The sequence below is a fragment of the Dromaius novaehollandiae genome, chromosome 2 (genome assembly GCF_036370855.1).
Source record: "Dromaius novaehollandiae isolate bDroNov1 chromosome 2, bDroNov1.hap1, whole genome shotgun sequence".
NCBI lineage: Eukaryota > Metazoa > Chordata > Aves > Casuariiformes > Dromaiidae > Dromaius > Dromaius novaehollandiae.
Window position 1 is genome coordinate 28,525,885 of NC_088099.1, and position 12,335 is coordinate 28,538,219.

The following is a 12,335-nucleotide window of genomic DNA, read 5'->3' on the forward strand; positions in this document are numbered from 1 at the left end:
CTGTTCAGTTTTTAATTTTTTAAGTCCAGCTATCAGCTCACAGAATGGAAGACAAGGCACCAGCTCTGAAATACCTGGATCTGAAGCAGCAGCAACAAGCTCTCCAGAGATCCCCAAACTCCCTAAATACCGTATTTCTAAAGAAATTAGTGCCATGTGCCACCTTGTGGGGAAACCAAGGAGCCTTGTCTGCTCCCTCACCATGGAGTCCAGTGGAACTGGGAGATGAAATGCAAGGACCACCATGAACCCAGTGCTCCAGCTGTGTGGAGGGACTCCAAAACAGCAACAGCAGCCACAACACACATCTTTAAATCCCTAGGCAGGATTTGAAAAACTGGCAGGAGATGGTTTGTTTTACACTACTGGCTTCTCCCTGTGTTGTGCTGCCAACTTCACCCATTCTAGGGCTTTCAGAAGACTACTTTGAGAATAACTGAACTCCAATGCCAACCATATCTCATTACCATTGAATTTATGGCATAGTAGCTCCACTGGAATACAGGAAGAGCCAGGAGTTAAGAAAACCCCAGTCCCTACCTAAACAGCTTATCAGCTATGTATTACTCCAGTAAAAAATGCTGCACCTTCACTGTTTTGTTAACACTAGGCCCAGTGGAGGCCTGATTCTGTGACAGATTGTGCATCCTTCTGCTAATGCTCCCATAACAAAATGGTACCCACTGACCATGTGCGCCCTATAATGCCACTAACTCTGGCAATGCAGCATGAGGAGAGGGAGTGCAGGACAGAAGAAGGGATGCCGGACTTGCAATATTTTTAACTTGCTTTATGACTGCACAGGGCTTTTCAAAGCAAACAATTTGGCCTCTTGCTTACAGCAGAAGGGTGTTAGTTACAGAGCGAACGCTGCGATACCAGTTGGCATGCCAAGCTAACCCGCGTTGGAAGGAGTCAACGCTTCAAAGCACGTGCTGCCTAGCTCGGCTGGTGTTTTACCTCACGTTTGTTAACCTGGGGTGGTTCCTCAGTGCCTCTGCAAACGCCTTTGCTCCTTTATCTCCAACTTGATTACCCCACATCCTGGTGAACAGAGGAAACCAGAAGGTATCAGGTGTGGTGCTCTACTCTTCCTCAGCATTGCATTTTCTATTTTTTCTCTTCCCTCCCCACCCTCTCATTACTGCATAGGCTTTCAGGCCTGCGAGAAATTTAGCACTTACCATCCCCCCTGAGCTGTGCATGTTCCAGTGCCTGCACACCGCAGGCATGATCAGCTTCTGCTGACTCACCAGCACCCAATGGCCACGGTGCTCAAGGAGCTCAAGGAGACAGCCTGCTGCACTGGGAGCACTTCTAGGATCACTTTGCTCTGCAGGGCAAATCCTCTGCAGCCCTATCCCCTTATGGGCTAAAGGATTCATGACTGGCACTATAGTCCTGTGCCTGAGCTGCTGTAAGAACATACACGGACTGAAACCCTACCATTTCCCTGCTCAGCATCTCCTCCACATACCCCCGCTGCAGCTTTCCTCTTTTTTGCTGGGCATGGACTGGCCTTTACAATGCAAGCTACAGGTCTGGCAAAAGACTCCCCAGGTGCACAATTGCACAAGGACCCATACCCAAACAGGTGACTTTCTAAGTGAACTGCTCTATAAGTTCCCCACCTCCTTCACAATACTCAGGTAAAATGGTTACAGTTCCTGCAGGATTATACCCAAGTGCTATCTTCTGCTCTACCAGTTGCCAAGAAAGAGATCAAAATCTCACAGGGACTGTATGACCCTGTGACTCTTTTGTGCATTTGTAAGAACTGCATTTCTAATGGGAAAGCAACCCTGCAGACACAGATTTGACCAACATTAATAAGAGCACCTGGTCAAATCCTTTCTGCTCAGAGGAGCGGCTTTGAAAATTCACCCTGTACTAAGATGCCTGAGAGGGCCTTTACTAAGATATAATTTACTTTTTTTTCAAACAGAGATCATGTCTTGATGACTCACAGCCACATTCAGCTCAATGTGTAATTAGTTGGCAGCTGTTTTAAAATCAATTGAGCTTTGTGGTATCTAAACATCCATTTCCAGTAAATCCCTCAGAATTTCCTTGTCCTTCGGACCCAACAAAGTTTGTTACATAAAAACTGAACATTATCTGTTTAAACATTTCTATCCAAGCTATCCCAAACCCATTTGGAGTGATTACTTTCTCCAAAGGAGAAAATAGAAGTTCTTCACGGAAATTACAGCATGTATAAAGGAAGAGCAGACCCAACTGTATGACAATGGAAGCTTGAATGCTGTCAACAATACTTGTGAAATGCTATAGAACAAAAAAATTAAAGGTCAAAAATCTGATTGTTCAAATCTGATTCTGACACTGAAGGGTTATTGTGATATTTGCAATGGCCAAACAGAGGTTTTAATTACATGTATTCAAGTACTAGATTCTGAGAAGAATGTTCTCCCACATAGCAGAAATAGAAACTGGGATTTTCCAGATGAAAAAAGAAATTATCAGACTCTCAAGTTTAGCATCTCTCCTAAGAAAGGGGACAAGGATTAAAGGTTCAGAGATTAAGATCTCTCTCAAGCAACTTTGTCACCACACTTTGCAGTCTGATATAGACTGGAGAAAAGGATAATGCAAATTCCTTCTTATTCTCACAGGGAGATTTGACAATCTTAACCTTCACATTGAATAATTAGGTACATTGCAAGTAGTCATAAAAATCACTCAGACTTTTAAAAATGGATCAAATATCTTTAAAATGGCTGTGTTGTTGTAAGGAAAATGGCTGTCTTTACATTGTCCTCTTGTCAATTTGTGTCACCTTTAAGGTTCCGTCAGAACAGGAAAAAAAAATCAGGAAAAAAAAAATGCTGGAGAAGAAAAACAGTAAAACAGCCCTAGTTTTCCCTTTGAGTTAAAAATGTGGCTGTGCTTCTGCAACAGTTTGTTCTATTGCCACTGTGAGAAGGAAGAAATGGGAAAGGGAAGAAAGATAAGAATGGAAGAAGTAATCCCAAAGGATTTATAGATGCCTTGCCAAAACCAAGTCCTGAGCTCTGCCCCTTAGCACTGAACTTACCCAATTTCAAACATTGTCTTGCTCTTCTGTATGGCCTGGGCAAGGCACTTCCCTCCTTCGCTAGTTATTTTGTTTGCTCCTATTCTGCATAAAATATATGAATTGATGAGGTACATCACTTATAACAGTACAACTATTAGAACACTAGCTCAGAAAATGATGAAAGTATTTAAGGCCAGTTAACTCTGGAGGCTAGTCACAGTTATCCAAGATTAACCTAGAATAAAGAAATGTTGCAGGCATCTGACCTTTTATGCTGCCTTTTATGCATTTTGTGTGGAGTCTGCTTTCATGCATGTTAGCCCTCCAAATCAGAAGTATTACTGTAGAGTCTCGTTTTTGGTTCTCAGTATGTCAGAAATGAGCCTTAGGAATTGATCCTCAATACAAGAAACCCTGCCTAGTTTATAATATAGTTTATAATATCACCAGCCACTACAGAGTACATGAATTACATACAGCACATTACATGATGCCACAGGGAACAGAACGTTTCTTGGCAGTGTGGCTCCAGAGGAGATTGCATCTGATGAGCACAGACTGTAATAATTTCAAGTCTCTCTGTTCAACATATAGGCTATAGATGGTGACGTAGGTCATTGCAGTGGTGTCTCTAGCTGGCACTGTATAGAAGAACACCTTCTCTTTTTTTGGCCTCTGTGGGGACATTAAATGACTGGAGTTCAAGAAAGGGTTAAGTCTCAATTGCATTTGCATTGATGTAAAGAACAAACCCAAACCAACCCCCGCAGTCAACCCCCTACCTTTACATAAATCCAAACTGGCTTGTCTGACTGACTACAGACACGTGCATAGGCACTCTGTCTCAAAATAATCTCGGGGCTTAATATGTAACCTGAAAGTAACCATCTTCCAACAAGGCTTTTTTGTGAAAGTTAGAAGACATTAAACAATGCACCAATACTGTGTCAAAGCAGTTAAGGAGCCACCAGAGTACTCTGTGGTTTCAAAACTCTGTATAAATATTTCAAGTGAGAAGGATGTAGCTAGTGTGGGGTTTCAGAGCAAGTTAGCAGTGATACAAAGACCAGAACCCCAAAGTCCCTGGCTGCTGGTGCTGCATTCACACCAGCAGTTGACATTGCTCTAGTTACCTCTGTTTTCTACTGTGGTCATAATTAAACCATTGGTTAATGATCTACCTTTATGTCAAACCAGTGTTGTGCATGGCTGGACATTTTAATCAGGGGAATTTCCAGGAATTAATGGTAACAACTTACCGAGTGAATTTGGGGAGTTCCTAAACTGAGGTATTGCACTGGCAAAGCCTGATTCCAATTGCCCATAAAAGGCTGGATATAAAGAAGCCTGGCATTAATTACGAGTGTATCTACCCTTTACAAAGGCCTGCAAGGTTCATGCACCTTTTAAGCCTCACTCAAGTGCTCTGACTGGATTTAAGTGAAGAATAGGTCTCGCACTCTCCTTTTGCTTACAACTACATTCTACTCATAATCCAGGCAATCTTTAGTAAAGATTATGGATTTGGGAGTTTCGCTTGTGGCCATCACTGCCTGACTGTTATAAAAGAGTACATAGCTGCAACCTAACTTATGTTTTATTTGAAATGTAATATTTTTCACTCTCTCTCTCCCTTTTAAGTTGCTTTACCTTAATTATGATACTGTAGAAGCATAAAGAAAAAAAATCCAACATACTTAACATATTCAAGGCTTGAACATTCTTCAATTAGCTTTGCAACGTATTTGGCTCCAACATCAGTGATCTGATTGTTGTATAAGCTTGAAGAAAAATCACATGGGTAAAAGTAGGTTATCCATGCAGTTACTTTAATATTTACATCCTGAATGTTTTATAATGCACACACAGCATCTATCTTTTTTGTATGCGTCTGTACATACTCACAATTGCTTGCACTTCCATTTTGATGTAGAATTAATACTGTGAAGGGCTAGATATAAAATACAAGGAGACCAGACTGCAATTCATGAGAAAATATTTAAATAATTTTTTTAATAAATAGTCTCCCCAGGCAAACAAAGCTTCCCTTTATTCCCGTGTTAGCAGAAATAATATTGCATAAGTCAGGAGAGAAGTCACTGAAAAAATGTTTCCAGTTTTTTAAAAGTCATAAAATCCCCTTGCAAATATTACTGAAGATCAGATGCCTCAGCACATGCACTTACAGTAGGTCACTGGAGGAAGGACACGATTCCTGGTATTCATGCTAAATTTTCAAAAAGGCATTTTTATGCAGTCACTTAACCAAGAATGGGCAGTCAGAGCTAACAGGCCTACTAGCTTCTGCTTCATGAAGAGCTCATTAAGGTCTCAAAAAAGCTGCTACTTTATACATGAAAATCATGACTGCACAAAAGGGAACCATGAAAATGACACCTTGAAACATCATGTTTCTGATCCTCAGTCTATATCAAGCTGTATCAACTTTGCATATTTGAAATAAATCAGTTTACGGCAGAGAAAGTGGAAGGCTCTAGCTATAAAGCTGAGCATGCCCATGCAGTTCAGTAACCTGACAATGATCTGCACTGTGTTATAGAAGGGCTTGATGTCAATGGGATACCATCCTGTGAGCCAATGTCATGGGAGAGGAAGCTGTGGAGCTTCCCCTGATAAGTTGTTACAGGACAGCAGTTGAACCATGTCTGACACAAAATGATGTCTTGCTTGCATTCAGTAAACGAGGAGAAAACTTTGGTTTCCACCCTGCCTTTGCTGTGACAGCACTGTTAGCATTGTAGTTTTATTATCTAGTATCAATATCTAGTGTTTTGTTCCTAATTGGCACATACCCCAAGAAGGTCAAAATTTGGTATTTGGAGAGTTCTTCATACAGGATCCTTACTCCATGATCTGTGATTTGATTTACACTGAGCCTGAAATGAGAAGAAAGAAAACAGAGTTCGAATCAATACAGATTACAAGCGTTCATCACCCATGAGTTAATGAATGACTGGAGGTCTACGCATTTCCCTCTGACATTTTAATAGGTCCTTATGCCACATATTAAAAGCCATTAAGGGAAATGTGAACTCAGTCTTGCATGGTTCACTTTAAAAACAAAACGGAAATCCCCAGATCCCCAAAGCAATGTTCTGGAAGCTGTCCATAGGACTGAAAACAAAATGCAGTAAGTCAGAAACCAGAGACACAGCCCCCATCCTCCTCCCAGGCTCCTCCCATCCTCTATCATTGCAGAAAGAAATTCTAACCGGTATCCTAACAAAAGCTAGTTTTTCAAGCCTCTCTTCTTGCAACCTTCTCTCTGGTACCTAGTGAAAACCAGGCGTCTTGAAGGTCACAACACATTCAGGCTCCGCTGGATAAAGGTTGTAAAAAGTTCTGGCCAGGAAATGGAACTGCAGTCCCAAGGGCATGCTGAATGTTTCTAGTTTTATTGTCCCAATCAGACACAAAACAAATCAATGTGTCGGTCATTCACAGAACAAAAATACTTCTTTTCATAGTGCTTTAAAAAAAAAAAAGTCTAAAGATTTTTCACCTTGGCTAAATGGACATGTTCCCATGAAACATTTCAAGTCTGATCAATCACATTTTCTAGGAAAAATTGTCCCAGTGGAAATATCTTGACCAGCATTAGTTTCAACACAAACCTAAAGCTGAACATTCCCTGCTGAGAGTTCCTTATCACCAGCAACTTCCCTGGTGCTCTCTGTTTAGTAACTTGGTCACCCTGAAATGCACTAACACATAGGAGGAATCAGGGGCAACTTTCACAGATCAGAGCAGCCTGTTTCTTTGAAAGGGATGGATGGAGAAATTAGGTTAAACTGGTAGAAACAGCATTTTCCGTCCTGCAGAAATTGGTCATTAGAAATGAAAGTCCTAACATCTGGATGAGCCAAAAAGACAAAAAGGAACAGACTGGTTTGGTACTGGAGATGGTGTTAAGCCCACACTGCATATGCCATGATCATGCAATATGGACAAAGAATGAAAGGCTGTAATTCTCTTCCTTCTCTTGTCTTACATACTTAGGCAATATTAGGTTCCCATATTCCTCTCTCTTGGAAAGTCAGTTGTTTGCAATTAACTGGAAAAAAACAGAGTCACTTGCTTTGATTTATGAAGGGCTTGTAGAGCAAAAAAAGCAGAGTGGAGCCAATTAGGAGGAGTAAGTCCAGTTTAAAAAGGGGGGCTGAAGTAAATGAATTTTAAAGTTTAAAATGTTTATAAATATATTTTTATTTATATTTTAGAATTCCAGTTTAATTTTTAATTACAATTAGTTTATTTTTAATTATTTTTTATTTCTCATTTTGTATTTTTTAAATAAAGTAAAAAAAAAGATACTTGAATTTTCTGGAGTTCTGCACCTGAATGCTTGGACAAACAAGGCATAGCTCTATGGTCCGAACCCCAAAGGACTGTAGGTGGAAGAATCTGACCTGAGAGAGGTGGAGTTAGTTCTCCCTGATTACACCAGGCCATGTCCTCCCTCCACACCAGCCCACAGAAATACTGCAAGTAGTACTTCAACTGCATCCTTGATTGATAGAGGATGCTTTTGTTCTATCAGAGTCATGCCTCCAGGCAGGATGTAAAAGCAAGAAATACATAGCTTTTGATCAGGAGTTACTGTGAATGGTAGATCCTCTCTTACCCTGTATGTCCAAGGCCACAGATAGATAGACTCAGGCAGTCCTTTCCCTTAAGCTCTTTCTCCCATAAAAATCCTCTTTTGAGACAAAATAATTTGAGCTGGAGCTAACTAAATCTATAGGTCTACATAGTTCAGGCTTATAAGGACTTCTTACCACCCTCTCCACCTAGGATTCAAAATTCACAGCTTGTCCCTGCTGCTGTGACTGGATGAAGAAATATTTCAAAAGATTTGAAACTGGCAGACTCTGGGATAGTCAAACCTCCAATCCAAATCGTGCCGCTTGCGGCGATTTCCAGTGTTTGGTTTCAGTTCTCAAGGCCAAATGTACTTTAATTCCTAGCAGCAGTGAGACTCCTCATCTCTCTCATGCTTCAAGCTGACTTCCTCTAGTCCAGTAATCAGCTTGTGGAATAAACCAAGGACAAGCAAGGACCTGTTTGCACAGAATCCTACCTGATCACTGCAAGTTTGCTGAAACAAGGTAGCAGCTGTTTTACTCCATAGTCATTGATGTTGTTGTTGTCCAAATCCAGAGCCAGGCGCTTTTGAAAGTGATGCATAACAAAAGAAATAGCACTGCAGTCAGCGGAGTAGGCATTGCAGTATGTGAGTTTGATGTAATTGGCACGCATGCGTTTGGCAGCCAACTTCCCCACTTTCTCGCTTTGTGTCTCGTAAAGGCACCTCAGCATCCAGACAAAGTTGGGCTGGACCTGAATCTGATTGTAGTTTGGAAGCCTGGACCGAGTGAGGCCTTTCAGGTGGGATTTCATACTCTCCCCAAGGTATGTGATGAGTGTCTTTTTCTTCCTCTTAATGACTGCAGGCAGAACCAAATGTCTGAGGAGCTTCTGCTTGGATCTAGAAAGCAGGCCACAAAGAAAAAGGTTGGTAAAGTGAAAATGTTCATTATTTCGGAAGGGATCCTCTCCTGCCGGTTGTTTTCTCAGCCAAGGAATACGAAGGCAAGTAGGCTGTGCAATCTCAGTGGAAGAGCATTCATTGAAAAACTTAAGCAACTGCTTGGTACCCACTTTCTCTTCAATAACCAGGAACAAAGCTGTGAAAAAAGACTGAAGGGTTAAGTGCAAGAATTCATAAGTGGACTGATCTTCACAGCCACTATAACTTTGAACTGTTCTGAGAAAGCCCAATTGCAAATCCTCTTCAGAAATGTTTGCTGATGAGACCTCCTCCTGCTCAAAGATAAACAAAGAGTTCTCCATCCCTCTGTATGCAATTTCACCCAAAGCCAGAAGAGTTTCCTTTCTTGATTTGAATGTCTCTGCTTGGCTTCTGGTGTTGTTCTTCAGCAAACTTGTTTTCAGAGATCGGTTCAGATGGACTTCAATCATGACCAAAAATACATCTGTCAATGTAACAGAACAGTCCGGAAGTTCATGGCTGTCAAACATGGAGTGGAAGTGTTCATAGCTTTTAAAGATAATCCAACAAAATAAAGGCACTGAACACAAACTGCAGAGATTGGGGTTAGCTTCCAATTGGTTCAGCACCAGTGTTCGTTGCCCCTCATCTTTGAAAAACATGGCAGTGTATTCCTTCAGGTTATTGCTGGAGAACCCGCGGAGCAACACTTTCTTTCTAATGATGTTTCTTTGGATCTCAGTTCCTGTTCTCGCTGTAAGAATTTTCCTGGATCCCTTAAGAAGCTTTCCCCTGAGAAGGCTTACCAGCAGCACCAGGGGGTGGATCGGTTCATCGGGTGAGCACATCTCGGGAACACTACTGAGATCAAAGTTAGAATAGATCTCATCAAAGCCGTCAAATGTGAAAAGAACTGTATGAGGGAATTGCAAGATGTGATGGAACACCTCTGTGGGGTCCTGGTCTGGGTAGCAGTTATATTTGAACAAAAGGTCTTTCAAAGATATGGCTTCATTTTCTTTAAAGCAGCTAAACATCCTGCATCGGAAACGGAAAAAAAATTTGGCCCCTATATCCAACTCTTGTCTGGCCCAAAGGCTTTGTATCTTTTGCAGCAAGATGGATTTTCCAATTCCTGCATCACCGAAGACATAAATGGTTTCTCCATCTTCATTGATTAGCCCAACTGTATCATCAAAAAGAGCTTCTAATTGAGACACATTGCCTAGACTCTCATTGGTAAAACTGACCAGCTCCATAATATTATTAGAGTAGATTTCTTCAAGCAGCATCTCTTCCCTCTGAGCATATGACATAACAAACTTCGAGTCTCGTCCCAGTTCATATCTGAGTTTCTGACGATACCTGCTAACTAAAAAGACAGTGAACTAATATCAGAAAGAGACCAAAGCCTATAGTATATGACCATCTCTTTGGGAACTAAAATGGAGTGATAAGCTAAAATAATTCTTATGTAAAACTGGCTCTTTGGTAGATTACTGCTATTTACTTGGCCTGCCATCATTTAACCTTATATATCAATTAGGTTTGTATGGTAAGTGTTCTCACAGGAGACTGTCTGGGAAAATTCAGGTGCTAATGAAAGAGATACAGGTGAGTCACTACTTCCTGGAAGCCAGTACTAACCTCAAGACATTGAATTACATTAAGGCACTGCTATCTTTCAGACGAGACTCAAAGCCAAGGCCCTGACCTGCTTGTTGAAGACTCTGTCTTACTCTCTGCAAAGGTAGGCAACAGATTAGTGCCACAGGTTAGTGGCATCTGCCTTTTTGCTCTAGCTAAAGCCCAGTTGCTGTTTCTGTAAAGTAGGTAGTTATTGATTCCTAGCTTGTTCAGTAATTTTTATTTTTGCAAATAAAAGGCATGTGTTTTAGTACCCAGGCCCCAGGCACTTCAAAAGATTTTTTTAGGGTGGTACAACAGTAAAAGTCATTGTTATTGTGCAATGTTAGCATGTGTTTTTATTGCAGCTGAATCTTCACTTCAGATGGGGCAAAGTGATTCTCGTATTGAAATAGCATGAAAAATCCTCTTGAGAGAAAGATATGTATTCCTGCAATATTTTAATTCTTAATACTTTAATTCTTACAACTCAAAATCTCTTCTAGGAGCATAGAATAATTCAGGCTGGAAGGTACTTCAGGAGGTCTCTAGCCCAACCTCCTGCACAAAGCAGGGTCAGCTATCACATCAGACCAGGTTACTCAGGATTTTATCTAGACAGGTCTTGAAAACCTCCAAGGATGGAGACTGCACAGCCTCTCTGGGCAACCTGCTCCATTGCTAGACTGTGCTCATGGTGAAATATTGGCCATTCCATTGCCAAACCATCACAGGATTGTTAATACACCATAGTAAAGCCCTAGACAATACTATGACAGGCACAAGGTGGAAACACCATAATGTCCACAAACAAATGAAGAAAAGGGCTTGACTTTAGCAAAACAAGAGATAATATTTCAACATGACTGTTGCGTTATGCAGTGGATTATGTGCCTTTTAATTATTTGGCTATGACAGTTAGCAAACAGAGCATAAGCACATTTATTCTCTCCGGCTATGCCTGCCTAGACTCTCTTATCCTTCTGTCACCTGGTTAGAGTTTCCCACATAGCAGGGTAGTTGGAAAGAAAGGGATATAGCTGCATGTCCTTACCTGGATCTGTATTTTCCACAGGTTTACTACGAATATTCTCTGAAGGCTGGTAATCTATTTCATCCAGCCAAGGCTGAAGTTCATAGTAAGCATCAGTGACTTTCTGCAGGACATGGATGAAATATTCTGAAACTTCTTCTCCCTTGCTTTGAACCAAGTCTAGAATTTTGCGAACCTGAAGAAACACCATATAAAAGATCATTGATGCACAGCATTTTATCACAGTTACACTTCCAGACTGCTTTAGGATCCTTTTTGGGTTGGAATGGGGGCCTGGAATCAAAACTGGTGCTTCAGAAAATTGAATTCAAAATCTAGTTCTGAATTTGAAACATCATAAAAATCACTTCCTGTTTGTTTGGAAGTTGCAAGAAACTCAGTTTTGCAGGTTAAGGTCCGAACTTGTAGCTAAGTGCATCTGCTAACCACAAAGAAAACAAATAAATACTGCTCCTCAGTAGGGATCCCAAAGGATTTCCCCAGCCTGGCTGGATATCGCAGCTGGAAAGTGTATTTTAAATCTCATGCTGGTTAAAATAAAGAGGTGGTTTCTCAGTGCCCTAAATTCATCCTCTGACTTGTGAGTATAGCAGTCAAATTTAGGTTTACCACAGGGTCCATCCAGATCCAAAGCGGAGAGACAGAATGTCCCTTCTCTGGATCATAATGCAGATCCAGAAACCTACAATTCTTTTTTTTTTTTAACACAGCAATTCAATGCTGCAGGTTCTCTGTTATCATGGACTTATTGCCTGCCATCATTACCAAAACTAATGGGTACCAGACAGGAGCTGGACCAGCTTGGAGCTAACTCACTACCTCTCGAGGCAAGGCAGAGCCTCATCTCTGTGCAGCTAGTACATGACAGCCCTTTACAGGACAGATCAATCATCTGGCGGACCTATTTTGAACTGCTGGATTCTCTTCTTGTTGCAAATTAATCAAGAATTCACTTCTGAAACAGATAAAGGGTTTCCAGAGCCTACGGTCTCTTGGAAGCTTAAAGCAGGATGAAGAACCCATGGCACAGGAGAAAAAAAAGGTATTTTTTGAAAATTCCTATGCTCTTAAAAGCAAATTTATGC

General features: G+C 41.1%; 1 protein-coding gene across 5 annotated transcripts in view; it reads right to left on the bottom strand.

The window, feature by feature from the left end:
* NOD1 (nucleotide binding oligomerization domain containing 1) overlaps positions 1 to 12,335 on the bottom strand; it is a 31,542-nt gene that overhangs the window by 9,580 nt on the left and 9,627 nt on the right. For 3 of the 5 annotated variants that reach the window (XM_026098791.2, XM_026098790.2, XM_026098792.2), the window contains exons 3-8: positions 11,251 to 11,425; positions 8,139 to 9,942; positions 5,851 to 5,934; positions 4,735 to 4,818; positions 3,056 to 3,139; positions 961 to 1,044 (exon numbers count right to left, since the gene is read on the bottom strand). In XM_026098791.2, the coding sequence (XP_025954576.1) occupies positions 961 to 1,044; positions 3,056 to 3,139; positions 4,735 to 4,818; positions 5,851 to 5,934; positions 8,139 to 9,942; positions 11,251 to 11,425 (2,315 nt within the window). Of the gene's footprint in view, positions 1 to 960; positions 1,045 to 3,055; positions 3,713 to 4,734; positions 4,819 to 5,850; positions 5,935 to 8,138; positions 9,943 to 11,250; positions 11,426 to 12,335 lie in introns of those variants that run through there. The other 2 variants (XR_010387598.1, XR_003258969.2) reach the window with 2 other exon arrangements.